This window comes from Pipistrellus kuhlii, unplaced genomic scaffold (assembly GCF_014108245.1).
Source record: "Pipistrellus kuhlii isolate mPipKuh1 unplaced genomic scaffold, mPipKuh1.p scaffold_m20_p_9, whole genome shotgun sequence".
NCBI lineage: Eukaryota > Metazoa > Chordata > Mammalia > Chiroptera > Vespertilionidae > Pipistrellus > Pipistrellus kuhlii.
In genome coordinates, this window is record NW_023425595.1 from 63,127,306 (window position 1) to 63,152,912 (window position 25,607).

At 40.4% G+C, this 25,607-nt stretch overlaps 1 protein-coding gene across 1 annotated transcript; it reads right to left on the bottom strand.

The window, feature by feature from the left end:
• Positions 1-24,862, bottom strand: DLAT (dihydrolipoamide S-acetyltransferase). The gene is made up of 14 exons (XM_036427396.2): positions 24,472-24,862; positions 23,953-24,054; positions 23,513-23,637; positions 23,170-23,338; positions 20,619-20,745; positions 18,246-18,433; positions 17,054-17,207; positions 8,613-8,680; positions 7,665-7,757; positions 7,247-7,354; positions 4,930-5,045; positions 3,315-3,477; positions 2,439-2,575; positions 1-1,844 (listed from the first exon to the last, which is right to left on the bottom strand). The coding sequence occupies exons 1-14, from the start codon at positions 24,766-24,768 to the stop codon at positions 1,715-1,717; spliced, it is 1,977 nt and encodes a 658-aa protein (XP_036283289.1). The 5' UTR covers positions 24,769-24,862; the 3' UTR covers positions 1-1,714.
• Between the last annotated feature and the right edge of the window lie 745 nt (positions 24,863-25,607).

Genomic DNA, 25,607 nt, shown 5'->3' on the forward strand with positions numbered 1-25,607 from the left:
TTTAGATTACAGGCCAGATTTTTAATTCAGAACAATTTTTATTAGAAGGCAACTTTTAATTTTTTCTTTAAAGGGAACAAAAGAGCCATAAACATTAGCAAATAATGAATTATCTCTGAAGTTTCGTGTGTTTGAACCAGATATGACTCATACTGATGGTCCCTGTGAGAAGCTTGTTCCTTTTGAATAATCTTCAGTTCAAGCTATGATTACCAATCACTGTATTAATGTTTTCATAACAGTACAAGGGAAATATTTATGGAATATATGGAGTGTCACTGTGCACCATGTAATAATGAACATTTAGAAATAGATTCAACAACAAAAGAACTTAATTTCAGGAGATAGCTCCACATACTATATACAAGGAAGTACTAGTCAGATTAATTTTAAATAGTCAAACTATTTCAGATATTTATTAAAACACATCAATTCAGTAGAAAGCCTAGATTGTAATAATGTTCCCAATTTGTTTTTATTACCTTGAATTTCACCCCAGCCCCTGCTCAGAAGAAAGGCAAAATGGGAAAAAATATTTAGGCAGATAAGATAGAATGCAACCTGAATAATTTTTTTCTCTTCAATAGGATTTTAGGGCTTTTTTATTTTACAGAGTCAACACTGTGGTGGGAAAACAAAGGACACTTTAACACACATTTAACAGTTTTTCCTTTTTCCAAATGGAAATGACCATTTTGTTGTGGTCATCATCTTTTACATTCTAAACTGTTCACCAATGTATCTCTCTCCCTCTTCAGACAGAACTTGTTGATATATTGATACATTCGGACTTTGGCACATATCTTGCTAGAAACCAATTTTTATATATGTATATGTATTCGATTGTTACTTAATATAGTTTTCCAAATTCTGGTAACTAAGCTCATTTGCAAGTAACCTCCAGTTGACATTGGAAGAAAAATTCTACTTTCACAACTTCTCTGTTAAATTCTATAAGCATATTCTTTTATTTGGAGGTAACTGTAGAATTCTGCTCAGAATTATACATTTAAGTAGTTTAAATATTCACACAAATTCTCATTTATGCCAAGCAGCTGGTTTATATTCCTGTCTCATTTCAAGAAGGGGGAACAACCATTTCAGGATACATAAAAAAATAAACAAAGAACAGTGGCTGAAGAAGTCTAAGAGAATGTTGACTTTTAAAATTTCACTTATCTTCTTTGAAGTTTTCTACTTTTCCCATCCATGATAAAAACAAGATCATGTAATAGAAAATTTTTAATTATGGTTAAGTTAAAACATCACACTTCGATTCAAACCTTTTCTCCAAAAGAATAAATTTTCCTGATCCTTCTTTTCTTTAAATATAAGGAAAACATTTGAGGCAATTAGATCTCAAAACCTCATAGTTTCATCCAGGTTACTTGTATATACCTGCCTCAATAGGGAACCACAATTCTACCTCTACATTTCCCAGTGGAAGTACTTAACACCAAATGGCTATGCCACAGGTCCCTTGCCTAGGAGTACACAGCTTAAAAGCTGCTATTTACTGAATGTGCACAATATTTGGGTGTAACTGGCATTTTAAAAGATAAAAGTAATGACCATTACAAATAACTTAACTGGACAGACTAAAAAATAACTGGTTATCTTTCAAATAAAGAGAAACGCCTGTTTAATAACATTTATATCTTGGTAAGAATGAACCAATGTGACTTGGGAAAGTCTATAGAAATTCTTGGATTAATTATAACAACATGGTGATAGGTTTTTCAATGTACTTTCTAAACTCAGCAAGCCACTGGGCTCCAACTGCTCCATCCACAACCCGATGATCACAACTGAGTGTAACAGACATCATGCTAGCCACATCAAATCTAGAAAAAGATAAAAACATTATTAGGGATTCTAGAAGCAATTACTGATTGTAGCTAGTAACCAGCCCAAATGCCACCTCTGACCCTATAATCCCAACCAGGTAAATTATTTTCGACCCACTGTTCATGTCCTATATACTTCCAAACCAAATAGCTTGAAGAAACAGACCAAACAGCCATCTGGAGCATGGACTGGCAAACTAAAAGCCCACAGGCCAAATCCCACCAAATGAAGCTTACTGGAATTCATTTACATAGTACGTAAGGCTGCTTTCACACTACAGTGACAGAGTATTTGCAACAGAGACCATATGGCCCACAAAGCCTAAATATTTACTATATGCCTCTTTAAGAAAAAAGCATGGTGACCTCGAACTTATGTAGTCAGAGTGAATAAGGCTTTCCATCTCAAAAAAGATTAACTACATTTAGTAAAATAAGAAGAGATGCTGCCCTGAGAAACTTCATTCTATACTTATGTCTGACTCTACCTAACGTTCCAGTAAGGCATGCCAATAAGTCTGAACTAAACTCAAAAATAGGTATAATGGAATGAAAATGAACTTATAGCTCCCTCTCCATTTTGGCACTTACCCCCTTTCATTATCTGCTGGAACCAGTCTCTCTTCTGAAGCACCAATGGCCAAAATACAGGCCTGAGGTGGGTTAATAATAGCAGAGAAGTTCTTAATTCCAAACATTCCTAAATTGGAAATCGTAAAAGTGCCACCCTAAAGGAAAAAAATATCCTGTTAATTGCTTGTCAACATATAAAAAAAATCCTTAAGATAATTTAAAAAATATATATATGTTATTGATTTTTTACAGAGAGGAAGAGAGAGGGATAGAGAGTTAGAAATATCAATGAGAGAGAAACATTGATCAGCTGCCTCCTGCACACCTCCTACTGGGGATATGCCCTTGACCGGAATCGAACCTGGGACCCTTGAGACTGCAGGCAGACGCTCTATCCACTGAGCCAAACCGGTTTTGCCTTTAAGGTAATCTTTTAAGAAAAGCTTCTAAACTATCATAAAAACAAAAAGAAGAAAATAGAAGTATATAAAGTGGCAGACATTAATTAGCTTGACTGTGGTGATCATTTCATAATATATGTATATACCAAAACATTAAGCTGCACACCTTAAATATTGCTAATTATGTCATTAAAACTATAATTATGTCATTAAAACTAAAAGGAAAAAAAAAAGGGGCCTGAATGAAATACTCTTTTTTAAATATGCACTCTTTACAATAACAGTTAAAGTAGGTGTGTGGCTTTTGCACACTAGTTGGAAAACATTATTTTTAGCCTTTGAAAGGTTACTCAGTTTTTCTTTATTTTTTGGCCTTTGTGTCAATGGGAATACAAGGCAGGAAAAAAAGGTGGAAAATGCAATAAAAACATAATACGGGCCTTAAAAATAACATAATTCTTAACATTCAGAAGGAGAATAAATAATACTTTACCTGGAATTCATGTGGCTGTAGTTTACCCTCTCGAGCTTTGGTTGCTAAAGAAGCAACATCATTAGCAATGGTTTCCAGTCCCTTTATGTGTGCATTAAATACAATTGGTGTGATGAGTCCTGCTTGGGTACTGACTGCAACATTGACATCGACAACATGATTTCTATTTAAAAAGAAAAAAGAAAAGCTCAATGATCACCACCATTGTTTATTAAGAGCTTCTGTGTCAGGTTAAACAAGATTACTGATATTTACTTCAGTTTGTGCTACTGTTCAGCCAGAAAGATATCTTTTCTGATTTTTACATTCTGCTGTTCCTTCTCCCCAGCCCCCTTACACTTTTAATGTGTCAGCAGGTTGGTTTCACATGTATTATCTAACTTTCCCATCTGCCTCAACTAACACATGGGTGTAGTTGGAGAAAAAGGCTTAGCATTCAGTTAGGAATTAAACAAACAAAAAAAAAACCTCCTTGGATTCTGAGATGAAGTGGATTGCTGGAGTTGAGTCTGCAAGCAGAGCCTGAGCAGAGGAAAGGAAAAATGAAGGGAAAGGACTGCGTTGGGGGAGAAAGAGGAGTGTTCAGGATGTAGGGTGGTGGTGCGCCAGACTACTGAGATTCCCAATCTTTTCTACACCATGAGCATCTTTGCATTTGGGTCTCATCTCAGAATACATATAGATTTTTAACAAAGAAAGTAAAATAAGTCACCAAAAAAACTAAACCAACAACAAAAAAACCCCCACAAGTATATTGAAATTTAGTTATGTAATTATTCAAAAAACAAAATGTGATATATGTGCTTTTATGTTAACTCATTAACAAGATGTTGCAGCAGGTCTAATAATGGCTACAATTTTAAAGTAGTAATAGCAAAATATTTTAACACACCTGCAACAACTATAGGTTGTGATATGAAAATAACTGAGTTTTACCAGTCACCAGCACAGGTATTATTAATAGCTCTCTGATTTGTTTGCTACATGTTTAACAGGAGGAAACACTAAATTTCAGTTATAGCTGAGTGGAAAAGAATGATTCTTTGTCTTATCCAAGTTTTCTTAACTCCTGAATTATATCTACAGTATCCTTGGGTGTTATTTATATATCAAGGATAGTTATTTAACTCACTAAGCCTCATTTTTCATCTAGAAAATGGGAGTGAAGCGCCTAGCTTATAAGGTGGTCACAGGATTAAATGAGACAATATGTGAAAGACAGGTGCCACCACTAGTCACATGTCACCATAACATAAATAAAACTGTGGTGTGTTTTTTAGTTTGTTTTCAAATTTGTCCTTCCTCTAAAGTTCAGCAGAACTAGTGAACAAAAAATATTTCAACTTTCCTTTATAATAATCATTATCAACTTAACTATAGATATATAAACAATCATCTCCCTTTCCTGAGCTCATACAAAGAATCTGCAGTCTTTACTACGTAAACTTTAGGACCGTCTCATAAATAGTTCTATGCTGTTTACAAAGTATTTTACCAATGGCAGTTATAGTTCTCTCTGTATTCCATCTCCTTACCCTACACTCCTAGATATACATTAGGTAACACAACAAAACTGCTGATGGATATATACCTTCCCCAGCAGTATTATACTTACTGTCTTATAACTGTGTCCAGCCAAGAAGAATTTGCTTCAGGAACTTTTAAACATGCCAAAGCTGAAGCTTTTATGAGGAAGTCATTGACAGAAATTTTGCTTTTCCCTTCTAACATCTGCAAAGACAAGAAACCATTGTAGTTTCTTAAATCAGCTTCCCAAATACTGAAATTATATAATCTTGGGAAAGGGGATGGGAGAGGGATATACAAATGTCCTGAAGGGGAAAGGATGAAATGAAGCCAAAATTGAGTCTTTCGTCTTTTTTAATGTACGTGTCTACAGCTTTTAAGTTTTCTGCTAAGCACTGCTTTAGCTGCATCCCATAAGTTATGGTATGTTGTGTCTTCATTTTCATTTATCTCAAAATCAAAAGTTGTTTCTTTGAAAAGATCAATAAAACAACAAATGTTTAGTTGCATGACAAAGAAAAAGATTCAAACTCCTAAGACCTGAAATGAAGGGGACATTACTACCTGATGAACAGAAATAAAAAGAATTATAGTTAATACTATGAACACCTGTATGCCAACAAATTAGATAAGCTGGATGAAATGGACAGATTCCTAGAAAAATACAAACTACCAAAGTTAAATAAAAAAAGAAACAGAATCTTTAAATAGATCTATAATTACTAAAGAAAGTAAAATGTGGCCCTAGCCAGTTTGGCTCAATGTATAGAGGTCAGCCTTCGGATCCTGGGTTGATTCCAGTCAAAAGCACATACCTTGGTTGCAGGCCTGGGCCCTGGATTGGGTATGTGCAGGAGGCAACCAATTGATGTGTTTCTTTCACATTGATATTTTTCTGTCTTTCCCTTTCTCTTCCACTCTCTCTAAAAATCATAGAAAAATATCCTTGGGTGAGGATTAAAAAATAATAATGATAAAAATAAACAAATAAATAAAATTATTCACCATGCCGAAACCGGTTTGGCTCAGTGGATAGAGCGTCGGCCTGTCCACTGTAAAAAAAATCAATAAAAATATATTAAAAAAAAAAAAAAAAAGATTATTCACCATGACATAATTGGATTTTTTCCAGGAATGCAAGGTTGCTTTAACATTAAAAAATCAATTAATGTAATAATGTCTTAATATGGTATAGGACAAAAATCACATGACCATTCAAGAGACACAGAAAAGCATTTGACAAAATTCAGTAACTCTTCATTAAGAACATTCAACAAACTAGAAATAGAAGATAACTTCTTGATAAGAGATCTACAAACACTCCACAATCATCATCATAGTTCAGTGGGGAAAGACTTACTTCCCCCTAAGATCAAGAATAAGACAAGGTGTCCACTCATGCCATTTAACATTGCACTAGATGTGCAAGCCAGAGAAGTGAGGCAGTAAAAGGAAATAAAAGGCATCCAGATTAGAAAGGAAAAGCCAAACTATATTTGCAGATGACATGACTTTGTATACAGAAAATCCTAAGGGAAACACTAAAAACCAAGATCGATATACAAAAGTCAATTTGTATTTCTATACAATAGCAACAAACTATCTGAAAATAAAATTTATAACACTATTTAAAAAAAAAATACCTAGGAAAAAATTAGCAAAAAAAGTGCAAAAACTTGTACTCTAAAACTACAAAGATCATTGAAATTAAAGAACTAAATAAATGGAAAGATATCCTGTGCTCATCGAATATTGTTAAGATGGCAATACTCCAAAAATCAATGTAAAAACATCCCCAGGTGAGGACAAAAAAAAATTTATTGATTTTTTTGGGGGGGGGAGGGGGTGGGAGAGAAAACTTTCTTCAATTTTTTTGCAGTCCAAACACTTCCTATTCTCCACAGTTCAACCAAGTGTTTCATACACCATTCTGAATTCCCCAACTGCTTCCACTGGTCTGCCCATTCTAAGAACTCCTGTAACACTTTACAATGTAATCTAGCCGACCAGGACATTACCACAGAGACTGATCTACAAATGAATATTTTTACTTTAATAAAAATTGCCTCCTGCCCTAGCCAGTTTGGCTCAGTGGATAGAGCCTGCGAACTAAAAGGTCCCAGATTCAATTCTGGTCAAGGGCTCATGCCCATGTTATGGGCTCGATTCCCCAGTGGGGAACTTGCAGGAGACAGCCAACAATGATTCTCATTCTCTCTCATCATTTCTATCTCTCTCTCCCTCTTCCTTCCTCTAAGAAATAAATAAATAAATAAATAAATATACTTTAAAAAAATTAAGATGACACCCATTTTCTATCATCAACTGCCATACTGTTACAAAAGATATAGGCAAAAATGTCAATGTTTAGTGGTTTATAGAGTTGGAATTTCCAGACCTTTTACCTTATTAAGCTCTTTCCGTACCAACAAAACTTCTCCCATATTTACATCAATAGAAAGGTAATAATGAGGTATGGTTTGCTTAGATTGCATTAACCGCTGTGCAATAACCTGAAACCAAAGAGAATCAAAAGTCAATTATCTTGAATTGATGGTGAGACTTTCCCTAATTCAGGATCTTTACCCTTTTCCTGGTAGTGTTTATCTTAAAAGCATTCTTAGATTTGGACTATACCATACCTTAGCCCCTTCTAACATTGTTTAATCAGGACAGTGTTTTTCCCAAGCATATAACTGGCCAAACCAAATATTTCTTAAACTAATCATCTAAGATTGCCAAGTTAAAAAAGTCCATTTCAAACTATGGATGCAATGAAGATGCTCCCACGCCTTAGTTCCAGATTTATGATAATACTCTTACTCGACGAATGTTGCTGATTGGGATATCTGTGAAGACACCTGTGGGGACTGGTGCCACTCCTGGAGCCGGGGGAGGCGGGGCAGCTGCTGGAGCCTAAGGGGAAGTAAAAAAGCTCTTAGAAACTGTGGCTCAGCCTTAGCATAAGCAAATGGGAACAACTACTAATGACTCTTGAACAGATGACAAAATACAAATTAAAAGGCTAATAGAAAAGTAGCTATTTCTATCCCAAGTGTAAAAGGGATTCAGATCTGGACATGCTTAAGAGTTTTGATTTTAATTTTTATACTTAGAATTCTGTAATCTAAGTATATCGGTTAGTTTATGTCAAAATAATTTTTTAAAATATATTTTCATTGATTTCAGAGAGGAAGAGAGAGGAGAAGAGAGATAGAAACATCAATGATGAGAGAATCGTTGGCTGGCTGCCTCTTGCATGCCCCACTCTGAGGAATTGAGCCCGTAACTGGGAGTTCACAGTTTGATTCCTGTGTAGGGCATGTGCCTGGGTTGCAGACACAATCCCAGTAAGGGGCATGCAGGAGGCAGCCCATCAATGATTCTCTCGTCATTGATGTTTCTATCTCTCTTCCTCTCCCTTCCTCTCTGAAATCAATAAAAATATATTTTAAAAATTAAATAAAATTAGGGCCTGAATGGAAAAAAGAGAATGTGCTAGAAAAAAAATGTAGTGTCATTATTAAAAAGCCCCAAAAAACAAATTTGGAATACATGTCAATGTAGTGTCTCATTTTTGCTTTTATAGATGAATGACATCACATTCATATCCATATATTGCTAGCCCCTGACATCAGGCAAAAAACCCCACAATTCTGGTAATTCTGGTTAAGCTATTTCATTTACATATAATGTATGAAAGGTCTAACAAGCTGGACAAAGCACTTTTTAAGGGACAAACTGGGGGGGTGGGGAGCCAATGTAACTCACAGGAGCAGCTTTAGTAGGCACAAAAGAGTCGATGTCCTTCTTGATGATTCTGCCTTCTGGTCCCGTCCCTGGAAGAGATACCTAAATATCAATCCCACAGACCACAGCCTACTGCTGGTTCCTCAAGGAGACCAATACTGTGATTCTGAGTGCAAGTTCCTAAGGTTCTCTACCAAAGGCTGAAGGATCACAGCCTTAATCCTGACCTTGCAAGTTCCTGGAAATACCAGTTTTTGTCGATTATTACTTTTAATTCACAGAGAGTGCTCTTGCTTGATCTGCAGTGGTTTATTATTATTTTTTAAAATATATTTTTACTTATTTCAAAGGAGAAGAGGGGGAGAGAGAGAGAGATATCAATGATGATGTCCTAGCCGGTTTTGCTTGGTGGATAGAGCATCAGCCCGAGGACGGAAGGGCCCCAGGTTCCATTATGGTCAAGGGCACATGTCCGTGTTGCAGACTCGATCCCCAGTAGGGGGCGTGCAGTAGGCAGCCAATTAATGATTCTCTCTCATCATTGATATATATAATTGATTTCAGAGATGAAGGGAGAGAAAGGGATAGAAATATTAATGATGAGAGAGAATCATTGATGAGCTGCCTCCTGCACACCCCACACTGGGGATCAAACCCGCAACCCAAGCACAGGCCCTGACCAGGAATCAAACAAATGGCCTCCTGGTGCATAGGTAGACACTCAACCACTGAGCCACACCTGCTGGGCAGAAGTTTAACTATTGCAAGTATTCCTCTTTTGAAGTTTTATCTAATTAAGTTGTTCTTTTTTTCATCTCCTTTACTTTCAAATTCCAGCATAAGAGTAATGCTGAGTACAATTTATATCTCCAAAAGGAAGTCTAGGTGCCTCCTCCTGATTGGCTCAAAAAACAACTTCTTTCTGAACCATTAAACAGATCTCATTTGGGTTCTAGATTCATGTGAGCATAAAGAGCCCGGGTGATGTGCTCAGTGGTTGAACTTGAGTTTGATTCCGGGTCAGGGCACATGCCTGGGTTGCGGGCTAGATCCCCAATAGGGAGTGTGCAGGAGATAGTCAATTAATGACTGATGTCTCTCTCCCTCTCTCTTTTTTCTCTGTGAAATCAATAAAAAAATAAAAAAGAAAGAAAGAAAAGAGCTCCATTTGTACAGAGTCTACAGTTATGGTAACAATTGTGTTAGATAAATCAGGCAAGTTAATGTTTTTACCCCAAAACCATGAATTACTGTAAGTTATAATGATCTTATTTGTAGAACCATTCATTCCTTATGTGGTCTCCATTTTTCACAACTTTCCCAAGGGTCTAAGTCTACACTGGCCTGTGCTGGAGACCCTGAAGGAAACAGGTGTAATGTCACGTAAGAAACATCTTCAAAGTTCTCTTACTCGAGTTTACTTTCAATTTCCTTCCTCCTCCCATCCACAAACCTCTTTAGGTTTAACTTCAGACCCAAATAGTAAATAATCCTGAACCTTAATTCTAAGGAGATTCAGAATTTAGTTATTAAAATACCTTTTACAATGGCCCACTTCTAGAAAAAATTTGGTCAAATTGATTCATCTTCCCCCAAGGCAGACTTTTAAAAGGATTCTCGTTGTATGAAGTTCGTCCCAACTCCTTTCCTTCATTATGAAAATTGAGTTGGCTAGGATTGTGTTTATCCTCACCAGGCGCTCTAGAACAGAGGTAGCAGTACCCCTATTAGATTTCCCTCCTTTTAAAGACAGAAACCATAACCGCCCCTTACAACCAAGGCCGATCAGACACTGCAACCCCTCAAAAGAAGGAAAGCTGAAAAAAAAAAAAAAGGAAAGCTGTACGACTGCCTTGTCTATACTAACCTTCAGCCACCTAACTCTTAGAAGTTAAATTCTTCTATCTCCCCAGGAAGGCGCAACAGACCATCATAAAGCAATGCTGGCAAAGGGAAGAAAACTAGACTAGGACAAAAATGTACAGTTGTTGTCAAATAAAACTAAACAAATAGCTATAGTCTCATCTGTAGGAAACTAATAATCAGTTCCTGCTCACAGGATAAAATGGATAGTGACAAAATATCTGGTTATGTAAAGTACAGCATAAGGAATATAGTCAATAATCCTATCTAATAAAGAGGGAATATGCTAATTGACCATCACTTCATCACAAACATGGCTGCACCCAACTTCCTGTAAGGAGCCTTAATGAGCAATCAGAAGGGATATGAGGCTATGCCCTCCCCCGCCCCCATGGGGCTTAACAGGGGACCTCAGGCCTTGTCCCCAACCTGCCGGGGTTTGACCAGGGACCTCAAGGTGCACTTCCCGTCCTGGTGCTGGGCTGGGGCACCTCAGGCTGCTCCCCCCACCCCAGTGCCAGGCTGGGGAACCTCAAGGTGCACTTCCCTTCCTGGTGCTGGGCTGGGGCACCTCAGGCTGCTCTCCCCGCCCCAATACCAAGCCAGGGGACCTGAGGCCACGACCCCACCCAACAAGGCTTGACGGGGGACCTCAAGGTGCACCCCAGTACTGGGTCGGAGGAACTCAGGCCACACCCCTGCCCAGCAGGGCTTGATGGGGGACCTGAGGCTGTGCCCCCTCCTGGTGCTGAGCCGGGGGACCCACTCCAGCAGGGCTCGACAGGGGAATCGCATGCCACGTCCCCCACCTGACAGGGCTTAACAGAGGACCTCAAGGCATGCCCTCTGCTTTGGTCTGGGCTGGGGACCTCAGGCCATGACCCCTGCCAGGCAGGGATTGACAATGGGGGGTGGGGCGGAGGGCGTGCGGCAGGGTCTGGGTCTCATGCAATTTTGAGGTGCATGTGGGTGGGCGGGGACTGGACTCTGAGTCCCGTGGTGAGCCGCAGACTCTGACAGGAGAAAGGTTTTCATATACATTTTACTAATTTTCTTTCACCTCTGACACTTCTATTATAGAGAAAGGGCAAGTAGCACTATTAAATTATTTCCTCTAATTAATCCCCTTTTAATGTGCATGAATTTCGTGCACCAGATCACTAGTATTGTAATAACTATGTATGATGTCAGATGGGTATTAGACTTTCCAGGATGATCACTTTGTAAGGTATATAAATGTCTAACCACTATATTGAATACCAAAAACTAATATTGTATGCCAACAGCAATTTAAAAAAAAAACAAACTTTTTTTCAAGTGGGATAGTGATGTGAAAGTGCTTTGCATTAAAAACAACAACAAACAATATGGCTAGCTTTGAGACAAATCAAACTTTGAACATCAGGGTTTAAGATTTAAAAGTTTCTCCCCAAATGATTACATTTTGGCCAAATTTGCTACGTAATCTGTCCTTCCAGAGAGATTGAGCCCAATAACCAATGATTTAATCAACCACGCCTTCTTACTAAGACCCCCGAGCCCTGGGTGGGTACCTCAGTTGGTTAGAACATGGTCCCATATGCCAAGGTTTTAGGTTTGATCCTCAGTCAGGGCACGTACAAGAAACAACCAAAGAATGCAAAAAATAGGTGGAACAACAAATCGATGTCTCGCCAATAAATAAAAATTAAAACATTATGAGATCTGGTGAGTTTCTAAGTTGGTGAATACATCCCAACTTATTGCTGGGAGGGTGGTATTCCCAGAGAGGGCATGGAAGCTCTGCAACTCACCCCACCCCATGCTTGGTCCTATATCTCTCTCCTATTTGACTGTTTCTGAGTCGTATTCTTTATAATAAAATGGTTAACAGTAAGTAAAGTGCTTTCCTGAGTTCGGTGAATAATTCTAGTACATTATTGCACCAGGGGAGAGTGGTGTTAAGAACTCCCGATTTGCCGAAACCGGTTTGGCTCAGTGGATAGAGCGTAGGTCTGTGGACTGAAAGGTTCCAGGTTTGATTCGGGTCAAAGGCATGTACATTGGTTGCGAGCACATCCCCAGTGGGGGGTGTGCAGGAGGCAGCTGGTCGATGTTTCTCTCTCATTGATGTTTCTAGCTCTCTATCCCTCTCCCTTCCTCTCTGTAAAAAAATCAATATAATATATATTTTTTTAAAAAAGAACTCCCGATTTACAGACATTTAGGTCAGGAATGTGGTGGTCCCTGGACTTGCAACTGGCATCTGAAGTAGGAGTATCTCATGGGACTGAGCCCTTAATCCTGTGGAGTCTGACACTTACTCTGGATAGTTAGTGTCATGATAGGACTGAATTATTGGAAACTGAGTTGGTGTTGTAGAACTGATTGTTAGTGTGGAGAAAAACACATTTGATGTCAGAAAACACCACACAATCAATGATCCTCTCAGCTCACTTATTCTAAACCACTCCCTTCCACTACTGTAAAATTTATTTGACCTCATCAAGACCTTTATTTCCTCTTGTCTTCAGTTCCTCCTTACCCAACTTACATTCTATGGATCGCTATTATAATCACTTCCTGATCAAACTCCAAAATGTCAGCCTTCTCAATGCCAGCACTAAAGTTGCTTAATGTTGTGTGTGTGTGGGGGGGGGGGGGGGGGGGGGAAGGAGATACATACTTAGCTGACTGACTATACCACAAACCTAAAATAGACACACAAAACTACATTGAAATCATGTGTTCCTTTGTCGGAAACCGATCATTGTCTCACTAATAGAAAGATGTAAAAGCTGGTCAACCTTGAAGCTCTGAAAGGTCAGAGCCAAATCTAATTGAGACAAAGGTAACTGAGGAAACTTCCCCATCAAATAATCATGTAAATCCTTACTGATATGATAATCTGCTTATTACCTGCCTAAGGGCTATGGGTGTATCCCAAACCTGCTTAAGGGTAATGGGTGTATCTCATAGTCTCAATAAAAGAGATAGCAAGGCCAGAGCCTAGCGGCAGTCCTCCCACTAAAGGTGGGCTCCCGTCTGGGCCCCCACACGGCCAAATTTAATTTCTTTTAATATCTCTTTAATTTGCGTGTGGCCCTTCTCCCGAACCCGAACCCTGAACCAGAACCCTGAACCATGCGGGATGTGAAAAGGGTTCCCATATTCCTTGAACTCACTTTCCCAATCTCTGAGAATACTACACAACCTAACCTCAAACCTAGCCTCACTCATTCTCCAGCTGATATCCTCACTTCAAATAGCAGCAACCAGAGAGGTATTTTACCCATCCTCCACCACTAAACCTACAATCCCAACACCTCTTACTCTCTCAGAATGTAAGAGATACTTTTCAACCTATCTAAACTGGCTTGCACCACATATTTCTTTTGAAATTATTGCTGTTGAGTCCCCATACCCAATCTCTGACTAAGCTCTGTTCATTCTATGTCAAAAAATATATCCTTTCCTCTTCCACTATCACCACCATAGTTTAAGCCAGGGATGGGGAACCTTATTTCTGACAAGGACCACACAAAATTATCAACTTAAAAATTACCCCGCTGTATTTGGTCAAACATTTAAATAACTCAACCCGAATGCCCAGACCAAGTGATTTTTGTGGGCCTTATACAGCAGGAGGACCAGACGTTCCCCAACCCTGGGCTAAGCCACCACCATCAATTCCAGAAACAACATCTTAATAGATGCCTTGGCTTTCATTTAATCCATTTTTAAAGAGTAGCCAAAATGATCCTTTAAAAATGTAAGTTCTTTGTTTTAATCTTTCAGTGACTTTCTACTGTACTTTAAATAAAATTTGAATTCTATCATCTATACTAGTAGAGGAATATGTAAATTGCCTGGGATGCTGTCATAGTAACGACCGAACAGCATGGGGCAACTAGACTGGCGGGGGAAGGGGAGGGGGGCCCAGTAAGAGGCGATCAGTCCATGGGGGGGGGGGGTAGTTGGGGGTGTCAAGGCTGAGAGGGTCGGGGTGCATGCAATTGGGGGCAACCAGGCCAGCAGGAGGGGCAGTTAGGGGTGATCAGGCAGAGGTGGTTAGGGGTGCGTGATCAGACTGACAGTGGAGACAGTGAGGGGAGATTAGGCAGGCAGGCAGGCAGGTGAGCAGTTAGGAGCCAGCAGTCCCAGATTGTGAGAGGGATGTCAGAGGGGTCCCGGATTAGAGAGGGTGCAGGCTGGGCTGAGGGGGACCCACTCCTGTGCACAAATTTCATGCACCAGGCCTCTAGTAAGTTATAAAGTCCTTTATGTTCTCACTCATGTTTCTTCCAAACTCATCTATCATTAGACCTTTTCTTTGTTATGTGTGTTTGGGGGGTGGGGGGGTGCGGAGATACACACAGCAAAGACATTATGCTCCATTAACACAGGCCACTTTTAAACTCTCAAATATGCTAAGATCTTTTCCACTTTCAAACTGATCTCTCTGCCCAAAATGCTTCTTCCCCAGTTTCCACATAGTTGACTCATAACTGACTCATCTTCCATGGCAGATCTAATGTCACATTTGAAAGATCTTTCCCAACCACTGCAATATGTGTGCAGTATGATTGCTTTTTATCTAAAAGAAATCATAACTGCACATATATTGACCCTGTTACTCACTCATATATCATCTGGTTTCTTTGTTAGCATATAAATCATCTTATTTAATAATCATGTTATTGTTATTATAGCTAATACCTATGTACAGACAGTGTTTAACTTATTTAATTATTATTTTCAGATACAAATGAAGAAACTAAGACACAAAAGGTCATACAGATAATGTATGGCAGAATTGGGATTCAAACCCAAGCATTACAGCTCCAGAATCTACACTCTTAACTACTATGGTATATTACCTTTCTGTTCATTTAATTATTTATTGTTGATAATATAATCATCTGACACAGAAATCCTGTCTGTCTTATGAGCAAATGTTGGATGTACAGACAATACTCAAGGAATATTTGTTTAAATAATAAATGAATCATCTTACTTGTCTAAATTCTTCAGATATACTTATTAACCAGTCTTAAAATTTATTCCAACTTATATTGTCCGTAGTTCTAATAACATATAAAGAATGACAATATACTAGTTATATACAGAAAGATGGGAAAACAGGTCTTACAATATTACAAGAATCCAATATTACAAAAATTTACAGTATCTTATGCTTGTATCTTTGGAGACTGGCTTGTCTTCTAACCACAAAACAACTGAATGCTGCCAGGACTGGTTTGGCTCAGTGGATAGAGCGTCGGCCTGGGGACTGAAAGGTCCCGGGTTCGATTCCGGTCAAGGGCATGTACCTTGGTTGCGGGCGCATCCCCAGTAGGGGGTGTGCAAGAGGCAGCTGATCGATGATTCTCTCTCATCGATGTTTCTAACTCTCTATCCCTCTCTCTTCCTCTCTGTGAAAAATCAATAAAATATATTTTTAAAAAAACAAAACGAAACAAACAAAAAAAAACACAACTGAATGCAAAGATGATAACCAGCACTGAGTGCCCATAGCTGGACAACTGGAAAATAACCAGTTATTATTTTCTTGAGTAATTAAGAAAGGCAGAACATAAGAGTAGTGGTAATACAAGCTTTAGAATTAAACAAATCTTGACTCAAATTGTAACTTTACCACCTAACAGAAAGGGAGCTCCCTTAAGAGTCTATTTTTTAATCCAAAAAAAAAAGGGGGGGGGGGGGAGAATGATAATTCTTACTTCAAAAAGTGTTACATAAATAAATGTAGTACAAAATGACTAGTACAAGTACTAGCCATCAAACCAGGTACCACAAATAGTAATTTTCCCCTTTATCTCAATAAGAATCTTAATTGCCTTACATTAAACTTTAGCTTAAATTTTAGTTTAAAAACATTTATTTAAATGCTAGGCAATAACAATATGAACAAAACAAGTATGTTTTGACTATTTATATATTCTAGATACTATTCTAAGCACTATTTTAATGCACACAATTATATCAGTTTTACAGATGTAAAAACAGATGAAAGTAAGTAATCCCTATAAACACATATATACTTTAAGTAATTCACCAAAGAAAATATTACACAGAAAATGATAAAGCCAGAATTAAATCCTAGATGGAGTGATTCAAGACCCCATGCTCTTATCACCAAGCTATACTTTTTCTTTGGGGAGAAAAAGATGAGTAAACATTTTCTTTACCCTCTGGGAGCACTTCAGTTTTTAAGTCATTTCTAGTCACCCAAACTTCATGTTGTGCTTGTGTATTGCTATATTTAGTCAGCCTAGAACTAATTCTTATTATATAATCAAGTCCTATAAACCAACTTTGCTGAGTAAACACATTATAGTTTTACCAACAATTAAGCAGTTCCCATGAATAGATAATGAATAAAAAGCTATCTATATTATATAGGTAGATCTGAGACTAAATAAAGCACAATGAAGTTTCCCAAATCTGTGGCAGCAGAAAGGAGTTATTTCCCTCCCTCACCCTTCTCCCCACCCTCCCATAAAAAAATGACTACACATAGTTCTACTTACTGGTCTTAAGGAAGAAACGCAACCAAATTTTAGCCTTACAACTCCATTCCATAGAAACAGACTCACCTTTCACTTGTGTAAGGTCAATCCCCTTCTCTGCTGCCAATTTCTTTGCAAGAGGGCTGACAAACACCCTTCCCTTCGGCCCAGCAGGAGCAGCCGGGCGGGTGGCTGACGGTGTGGAGGCTACAGGTTGGGGAGTTGGAGGAACAGGGGTCACCTTTTTAAAAAAGTTACAAATTGTTAATTCACCACTGCAAAGATTGGTCGGAAAGATCAACAGCTTACATTTTATAAGTCAAAGATATTTTAACTGAATAACTTTAATTTTCCCCCCAAAGATCATAACAGTTGTCCTACTTAATATAGGATATGAATAATAGCAATACTTGATGTCAAAGACAGAACAAAGTCATCTTACTCCATGATAACATAGAAGCATGGAATTTAATACCGCTGACCTGTAAGTATACATATCCTTATAGATTTTCTTCACTTTACTCTCTTGCCACTTCTTTATTTTCATTTTCTTACATCATCAACATGATTTTCGTTTTGACTAAACCTAATTTCAAAATAATAAATTATGCTGGAAGGTCTCATGTTGAAAGTACCTTAAGAAATAAAACAATACTACTGCCAGCTCCCCATGAATGTATGGCAGTAAGAAATCAAATTTTCTCTGATATAAATGTGTACCTACACCATCATGCTTCTGGCATCTGCAGAAGTCTTCTGACAGTGTTATCAATGCTTAGAGTTCATACAAGCTCATGTTACAGGTATATAGCATACAATGTAGAGTATATACCACCAGACTAAATTCTATGCAAAGTAAGTCATGTTATATCAAGATTCCAATGTATTATAAATATAAGCCTGACCCACTATAACATGCAACCACCAAGAGGGTTGACAGTGATAAAGATTACATAGTAAATTCTATAGAAAATGGAGATCAAAGCATTACCTTCCATATGCACATCAACATCTAAAGCAGAAAAGGAACCTGTCATCTCAGCTTTGTTCTCAGCATGACTCAAGACAGCATGAACAAAAGGAAAGCTACCTGGATCAAATTATTGGCTATTAGGTGAATGGTGCAGTGCCACACCCCTTGTAGGTCTCCACAAATGTTAACCATTTCCTTTCTCATTCATAAATTCTTAGAGCTAGAAGGAACCTATATCATCTAATCTAATCCCTAAATTTAGAAAGGGCTAAATAAGTGTTCCCTCCATTCTGGAAGCATACCTACCGAGGGAGGGGAAGGTGGTGATGCTTGCGGCTTTAAATCAGGTACTCCAGTTGGCCTATAGTCAGCAAATGCTGCTATATCTGCCTCTTTTTCTACAATGATACAGAGTGGTGTTCCTAACGGGACATCTCTTGTGCCTTCTGGGACCAGAATTTTCGCCAGGTAACCTTCTTCTTGTACTTCAAAACCTTAAACAGAAAGAAATACTATTATGGAACTTAAAGGATTCCACTACTCCTCCAAATTCATGGTATAGTTTTAAGTAAAAGGTTCTTCTCCTTCAAGCTATATAACCCTTTGCAAGCTATTTAACTTGTGTGTTTCAGCTTCTTTACCTGCAAAATGAAGAAAATATTATCTACTTCGCAGGATACTATGAAAATTAAATGAGTTAATATTTAATTAAATTAAATGAGTTAAATTTTTCAAGTACTTAGAATCAGTACCTGGTACAAAGTAAACACTTTATTTAGTATCTATTAAATAACTATGAGAGATTATAGACAGTAATTAGTACTAAACATTTTCCTAAAAACTTCTCCAAGGGTAGGCCCTAGGCAGACAAACGGACTCTAAGATGGCATTAGCATACTGGTATAGATCAGAACCACATGGATCTTAAACAAAGGGAGCTACTAAAAGCACCTTTGGAGTTTTTCAAAGACTTTATATATTTGGTATTACCAAATATTAATACAGTATTATTAGGTTTTTTATGGTGTCAGCAACTGACATTTTATTCAGCTGCTGCTTTTCTTATAAAAAAAAAAATAATAAAGGCCCTAGCTGATTTGGCTCAATGGATAGAGCACCAGTCTGCTGACTGAAAGGTCCCGGGTTTGATTCCAGTCAAGGGCACATGCTCAAGTTGTGGGCTCGATCACCAGTGGAGGGCATGCATCATTGATGTTTCTATCGCTCTCTCCCTCTCCATTCCTCTCTGAAATCAATAAAATTTGAAAAAAAGAAAAAGAGAGGACTTCAAGACCACAATAGTGTAAAGAGTTAACCAAGGATGCCCTAGCCGGTTTGGCTCAGTGGATAAAGCGTCGGTCTGCGGACTAAGGGGTGCCAGATTTGATTCCGGTTCAAATTAAGGGCACATGCCTGGGTTTTGGGCTTGATCTCCACTTGGAGGCATGATTTTGTCTCATCGTTCTCTCTTTCCCTCTCCCTTCCTCTCTGAAATCAATAAAAAAAATATTTTTAAAAACGTTAACCAAGGTATATACTTCTCTAGTGATTAGTCTCTAGAATACCAGACTCTACAGTAACATTGGCATTCAAAGCAGATACTGCAGATCTATTGTTACCAATGTTTTTTGTTTGTTTCTCTCTTTATCACAAACAATCCATTTCCGTGATAAAATCTATAGGGGAAACACAACATACGAAAAGACAAGGAGTTGCCCTGGTGAGGGAGGGGAGTAGGGCACAGTAGAGTGCTTGCTGCTGGTTAAGTCCCCCTTTGCCCCACGATGCCATCAAGGAAACATGGGGTTTAAGACCAATGATCTCATGATTTCAGAACACAATCTGAAAACCACCACTGCAGAGCATGCCCAGGATCTCCAACTGCATCTTTAGGGACAGGAGAGAAATATACTTATCTACAAATTATCTATAAGTATTATTATAAATATATGGTTATATGAGTTTTGCTGAGCATAAAAACAGGAAAAACATATAAAAATATGATACCTGAACAGGTGTATATACATTCTACCAGTCATTCTCAAACAATCTAAACCCTAGTTTCAGTTTTCCCTCAAAGTCATCTTACATCCTTTGATATTTCCTGCCTTGGAAGTTATGTTCCCTTTGCCCACTTTAGATAACACAGTTGTTATATCTTCTCAGTAACATAAATAAGGCTAAAAAGCAAACTGTGGCCTAAAAATAATCTCCAAGCCGAAACCGGTTTGGCTCAGTGGATAGAGCATCAGCCTGCGAACTGAAGGGTCCCAGGTTCGATTCTGATCAAGGGCATGTACCTTGGTTGGGGGCACATCCCCAGTGGGGGTGTGTGTGGCAGGCAGCTGATCAGTGTTTCTGTTTCATCAATGTTTCTAACTCTCTCTCTCCCTTCCTCTCTGTAAAAAAAAATCAATAAAATACATTTAAAAAAATTTTTTTTAAATAATAAAAAAAATATATCCAACTTGACATATCCCTGATTCAATAGAAGTGCAGTTTGAAACTGACAAATCTGACTATATATACTTCTGTTATGAAATATCCTGTTCCAGGAAATGAATCCCAACAATTAAAATGTTTCATGTTATCACTCACTCATTATAGGATAGGACAGCAATCCTCTTCCCTCATTGGAAAACTCAGTGTCTCAACCATTAACAGCTGAAGAAATCTCACCTATAGTGGCCTTGTCAGTCTCTATCTCTGCCAATAAGTCTCCTTCACTTAGCTTCTCACCCACTTTTTTTTCCCATCTCTGAACTGTCCCCATGGTCATAGTGGGAGAGAGGGCAGGCAGCAGCACCTGTAGAAACAAACAATTACTGCGGAATACTAGAAAGCCTTGGACACAATGGCATTCAGGCAAGCTCAGTTTTACAATGATAGTGACTATGACAATCCAGACTCCCATCTGCTGGATACCCGCAATCAGCGAAAGCTTAGTGCTCAAAAGTGTCCCGCCAGTTAAAATAATCCTTCAACTCTCAAGCTTTATCAATAATACCCTGGCTCACCCTCCAAAGTTCAAAGCAATGAGCAGATGGGAAAGATTTCTAGAGTCAAAATTAAGTCCTCAATATCTAAACAAAGAACCTCTTTTTAACTTTTTTAACACTTAGATTAAGGTAGAATTTTTCATTTTCACAGAATGGTCCAGGCTATTACATTAAAATTTTGTATTTTTCACTCAGAGAAAACTGCATTTCTCCCAAACTTCCCAGTCATCTTTCCAAGATAAAAACAACTAATATTAAGACCTGCTCTTGCCCTGGCCAGGTGACTCAGTTGGTTGGAACGTGATCCTGTTCCCCAAAAGGTTTTGGGTTTGAGTCCCTGTCAGGGCATATACTGGAGGCAACTGATCAATGTTTCTCTCTCCTTCCCCTCTCTGCTCTCTCTAAAAATCAATTAAGCCCTGGCCAGTTTGGCTCAATGGATAGAGTATTGGCCTGCCGACTGATGCTTCTCTCTCTTCCTCTCCCTTCCGCTCTGAAATCAATAAACATATATATATATATATATATATATATATAGATTGATTTTTTTACAGAGAGGAAGAGAGAGGGATAGAGTTAGAAACATCAATGAGAGAGAAACACTGATCAGCTGCCTCTTGCACACCCCTTACTGGGATATGCCAGCAACCAAGGTACATGTCCTTGACCAGAATCTAACCTGGGACCTTTCAGTCCACAGGCCAATGCTCTATCCACTGAGCCAAACCGGTTTCGGCAATAAATATATTTTTTAAAAAACCAATCCAACAACAACCAGGCCAGCTTGGCTCAGTAGTTGAGTATGGATCTATGAACGAGGTCATAGTTTGATTCTTGGTCAGGGCACATACCTTGACTGGGGGCTCAATCCCCAATGTGGGATGTGCAGGAGGCAGTTGATCAATTATTTTCTCTCATCATTGATGTGTCTCTCTCTCTCTCTCCCCCCACCCTTCCTTCGTGAAATCAATAAAAATATATTAAAAAGCAAACAAACAAAAACACAAAACAGTCCTGGCTAGCATGCTCAGTGGTTAGAGCATTAGTTTGCACATCAGAGGGTCCCCAGTCAAGGGCACATACCTAGGTTGCAGGTTCCATCCCTGCCCCTAGAGGGAGCACCTGTGGGAGGCAACCAATTGATATGGTGTCTCTCTCCCTCCTCCCCACTCCCTTCCATTCTCTGAAAATCAATGGGAAAAGTATCCTCAGTCCTCAAGTGAGAAAACAAAACAAAATATAAAAGGATTAAAAAAAGAACTTTTCTTTACAAGTCACTTCCACCCCAATAAAATCTAAACAGTAGATTGGCTAATCTAAATTAAAAATTGTCTTCCTATTTATAGGGCTTGTGTGTCCACTGAATTTGGATGCTTACTTGATTATGGGTTTTGTTTGGTGACTTAGTAGTGTTTGAGAAAAATCATTTCAATTGATGTTTCACGAAGGCAGGGGAAAATGAGACAGAATTTGCTGAACAAGATGAAATAAATATGTGAAATAAATACCAGGCAAAACTTCATCATGAGTGACTGTTATAGATCATGGAGTAGATCATTATGTTCACACAAAAGAGTCTCTTGTATAGAAATTTCTAAAAATAACTAAGTGAAGGAAAAGTCCTAACCTTAATCCTTTACAGAGGCAGTTGGTTTTTAACCATTTCTAGTATCAGAAACACACAAATAAACCTGGGATTACACTAATATCTAATAAACTGGTTTAGTTAAGAGAATCAAGAGTGATTGTTGCCTCCAGCTTTGTTTCAATGATATGACATATGTCTATTCTACACTTATTTCTTTATTGTTAATTCTCTCATTTATTAATGCTACTGGACTACTTCACCCTCTCTTAGAAAACAAAACACCGCACTGCAAAGGAAAACACCAACTGAGGACTTTCATTCAACAGACAGTACTTGAGGCCTACTAAAAACTGTCTGTACAGGGAGTAGATACATATAAGTACAAATCTTCCTCAAAATAGAACATAATGTCGTGAATGATAAATGCCAAGCATTACCTTGCTACTGCACTGTGGCTGAGGATAACACCTGGAAATAACAACTAGGAATAAAATTTACCATTTTTCATGTTTAAATTTCTATTTGCTTTCAGGATAAGAGGTAGCCATATTTAATGCCAGTTTCCAGAATGTGACAGCCGTCTATGCAAACTAATGAATAGATAATAAACTCTCTAGAGTTAACACCCAGAGGCTGAGCCCACCTGCATGTGAGTGGGATACGAGCTACCAGGAGCCTGAGCAGCAGGTGGAGGTGGAGCAGAAGGTGTAGGTGGTGCAGAAGCGACAGCAGGGGACGGTGCTGGGGCTGCCTGTGGGGTGGGTGCTGCGGAGTCCAATGTGTAACTTTTAAAGGCCTCAACATCCTCAGGTCTAAGGAAGAGAAAGAATTCGTAAGTACAAGGCGGGGGAGGGGGGGGGGGGGCTTATAAGCTGATTTAGCTCCTACAGGAGTCTTAGGAGCCTTTTAACTCCCAATTCCTCAATTCTGAGTTAAAATAGCCCACTAATCACCCAAGTCCCCAAAATTACCAGGGCACTACTCACTTTTCAACGGTGATACAGATGACTGATCCAATTGGAACATCTCTGGTGCCTTCAGCAACAAGAATCTTTGCCATGTAACACTCCTCCATGCTCTCAAATCCCACAGTGGCTTTATCAGTTTCAATCTTTTAACACAAAAGTAGGAGCTTAGGCTTGTGCTGCCAAGTACGAAGATTATTAGCTTGTGTTTAGGATTTTACAGTTTATTTGAAGATATAACCTCTACCACAGAAAAAAGGGATTATTTTTTAAAACCTAGTTAAAAGCTCATTTCTGCTAGCCGCTGACAACGTAACCAAGCTTCTCTAACATCAAGTGGAAACAAACATCCAAGTTTCTTAAGCAAAAGGAGTAACTCACTACCCACCCAGGAATCTAATGCGCAGTTTAGCTACCTCAGTCCCTTTTTAACTTATTTCCGTATTTTTAAAACAACTTACCTCTGCAATGAGTTCGCCCTCGTTGATTTTGTCCCCTTCCTTTTTCTCCCAACGGGCTATGGTTCCTGCTTGCATGGTGGGGGAAAGAGAGGGCAACGCAAGCTGGAAGAGAAAAGGGAGAAACACTAACATTTAAACGGGCTACCAAACCCTCAGTCTGGTTTCACATTTCATGCCATTCAATTTCATGCTCTTTGCTTGAGTCCCGCCACCCGCTGGGCACCGGGGACTTGGGGATGTCAGGCGAGTTCCTGCCGCCAGATCCTCTCCGAGGCGAGCTTCCTGCTGCCAGCCCCGCGGGTCTGACTCCCACCTCCGCACACTCCCACCCAGAGCCCCGGGCTGGGCGCCCTCCTCTCAATGGGACGGATCGGGTGCGGAGGCTGCAGAGCTGGGTACCGGGCCGGTGCAGAGCAAACACCGGGAGAGGGTGAGACCTCTGAGGGAGACTCGCGGGCCAAGAAGCCGACCCTGAAGGACACCGGGGTCCCGCGAAGGGCAGGCGGGTCTGGGGCTCACCTTCTGGTGCGGGGGGAGGCTGTAACTGCGGCGGCCCGGCGGCCCCAACAGCGGCAGCAGGAAGCGGCCCCGCGGCGCGGTCCACGGGCCGGAGCGCCAGCCGCAGACGGAGCGGACTCCGCCGTACCCGGGGGCCGCGCTGCGGCACCGAGCCGGGGCCGGGACCGGGACCGGAGCCGGGCCGCCCCGCGGGGCGACGATCGGGGCCCCCGGCCCCTCCCGTAGGGCGGCCCACCGAGCCCCGAGCCCCGCCCCGGGAGCCGCATCCCGGGCCCGCCGCGCACAGACGCGCCACATCGTCCCACCGACCCAACGCCCCCAGCCCTACGCCGTCTCCGGAGTGACCTCCCCGAGAGCGGCGCGGCGCTGCCGTCAGCCACGCCGCGCCGCCGCACGTTGTCGTAAACGGGCTCCGCAGCCGCGCGGCCCCGCCCCTCGCACCCGGGCCGGGGAGAGGGTGGCCCGAAGAGGGGCGGGGAGACGGGGCGGGGAGCCGAGCGGAGCCGGCGCCGGGAGAGGGAAGGCGCTGAGAGGAGCGGAAGGCGGCGGGGTCCGAGGGGCCTCCGGGCGGGACGGGCCCGGCGAGAGGAAGGGCGCGCCCTAACGGGGGAGGCCTGGACCGGCGGCGGGGGCCGGGCTGACCGCGGCGTGGTCCGGGGAGGTGGGCTGAGGGGAGTGACCAGAGGCAGGAAAGCGGCAGGACCGACGGGCGCCGGAGCCTCAGGCCCAGGGCGGGGTTTGGGCCGCGCCCCGAGGGGCAGGCACCGCCCGAGGGTGCCCCGTGGTCCCGCGCCGCCCTTTTTGTGTGTGTGTGTGTGTGTGTGTGTGTGTGTGTGACATTTCATTTCATTTCAGGTTTGTAGCCCAACCGGAGACTGGAGTGGACTAGTTTTCCAGCCAAAGGGCGTGAAGGGCAGCCAAGGAGAAGGTACATGCCCACATTCAGGTGCTCGGTAGCAGGACTAACCCTGTGTGACGATACAAAACCCGTGTCCATTGCTGTTGTACCGTAGAATCCCTAATAAAGCGCGAAGAATACTTGTGATGCTTGAACTATATTGTCCTAAAACTAAACTCTAAGGCCATGAGTAGGAGACGTGTCTATATTGTTCTTGGGAGTCTTCCCATATAGCTCA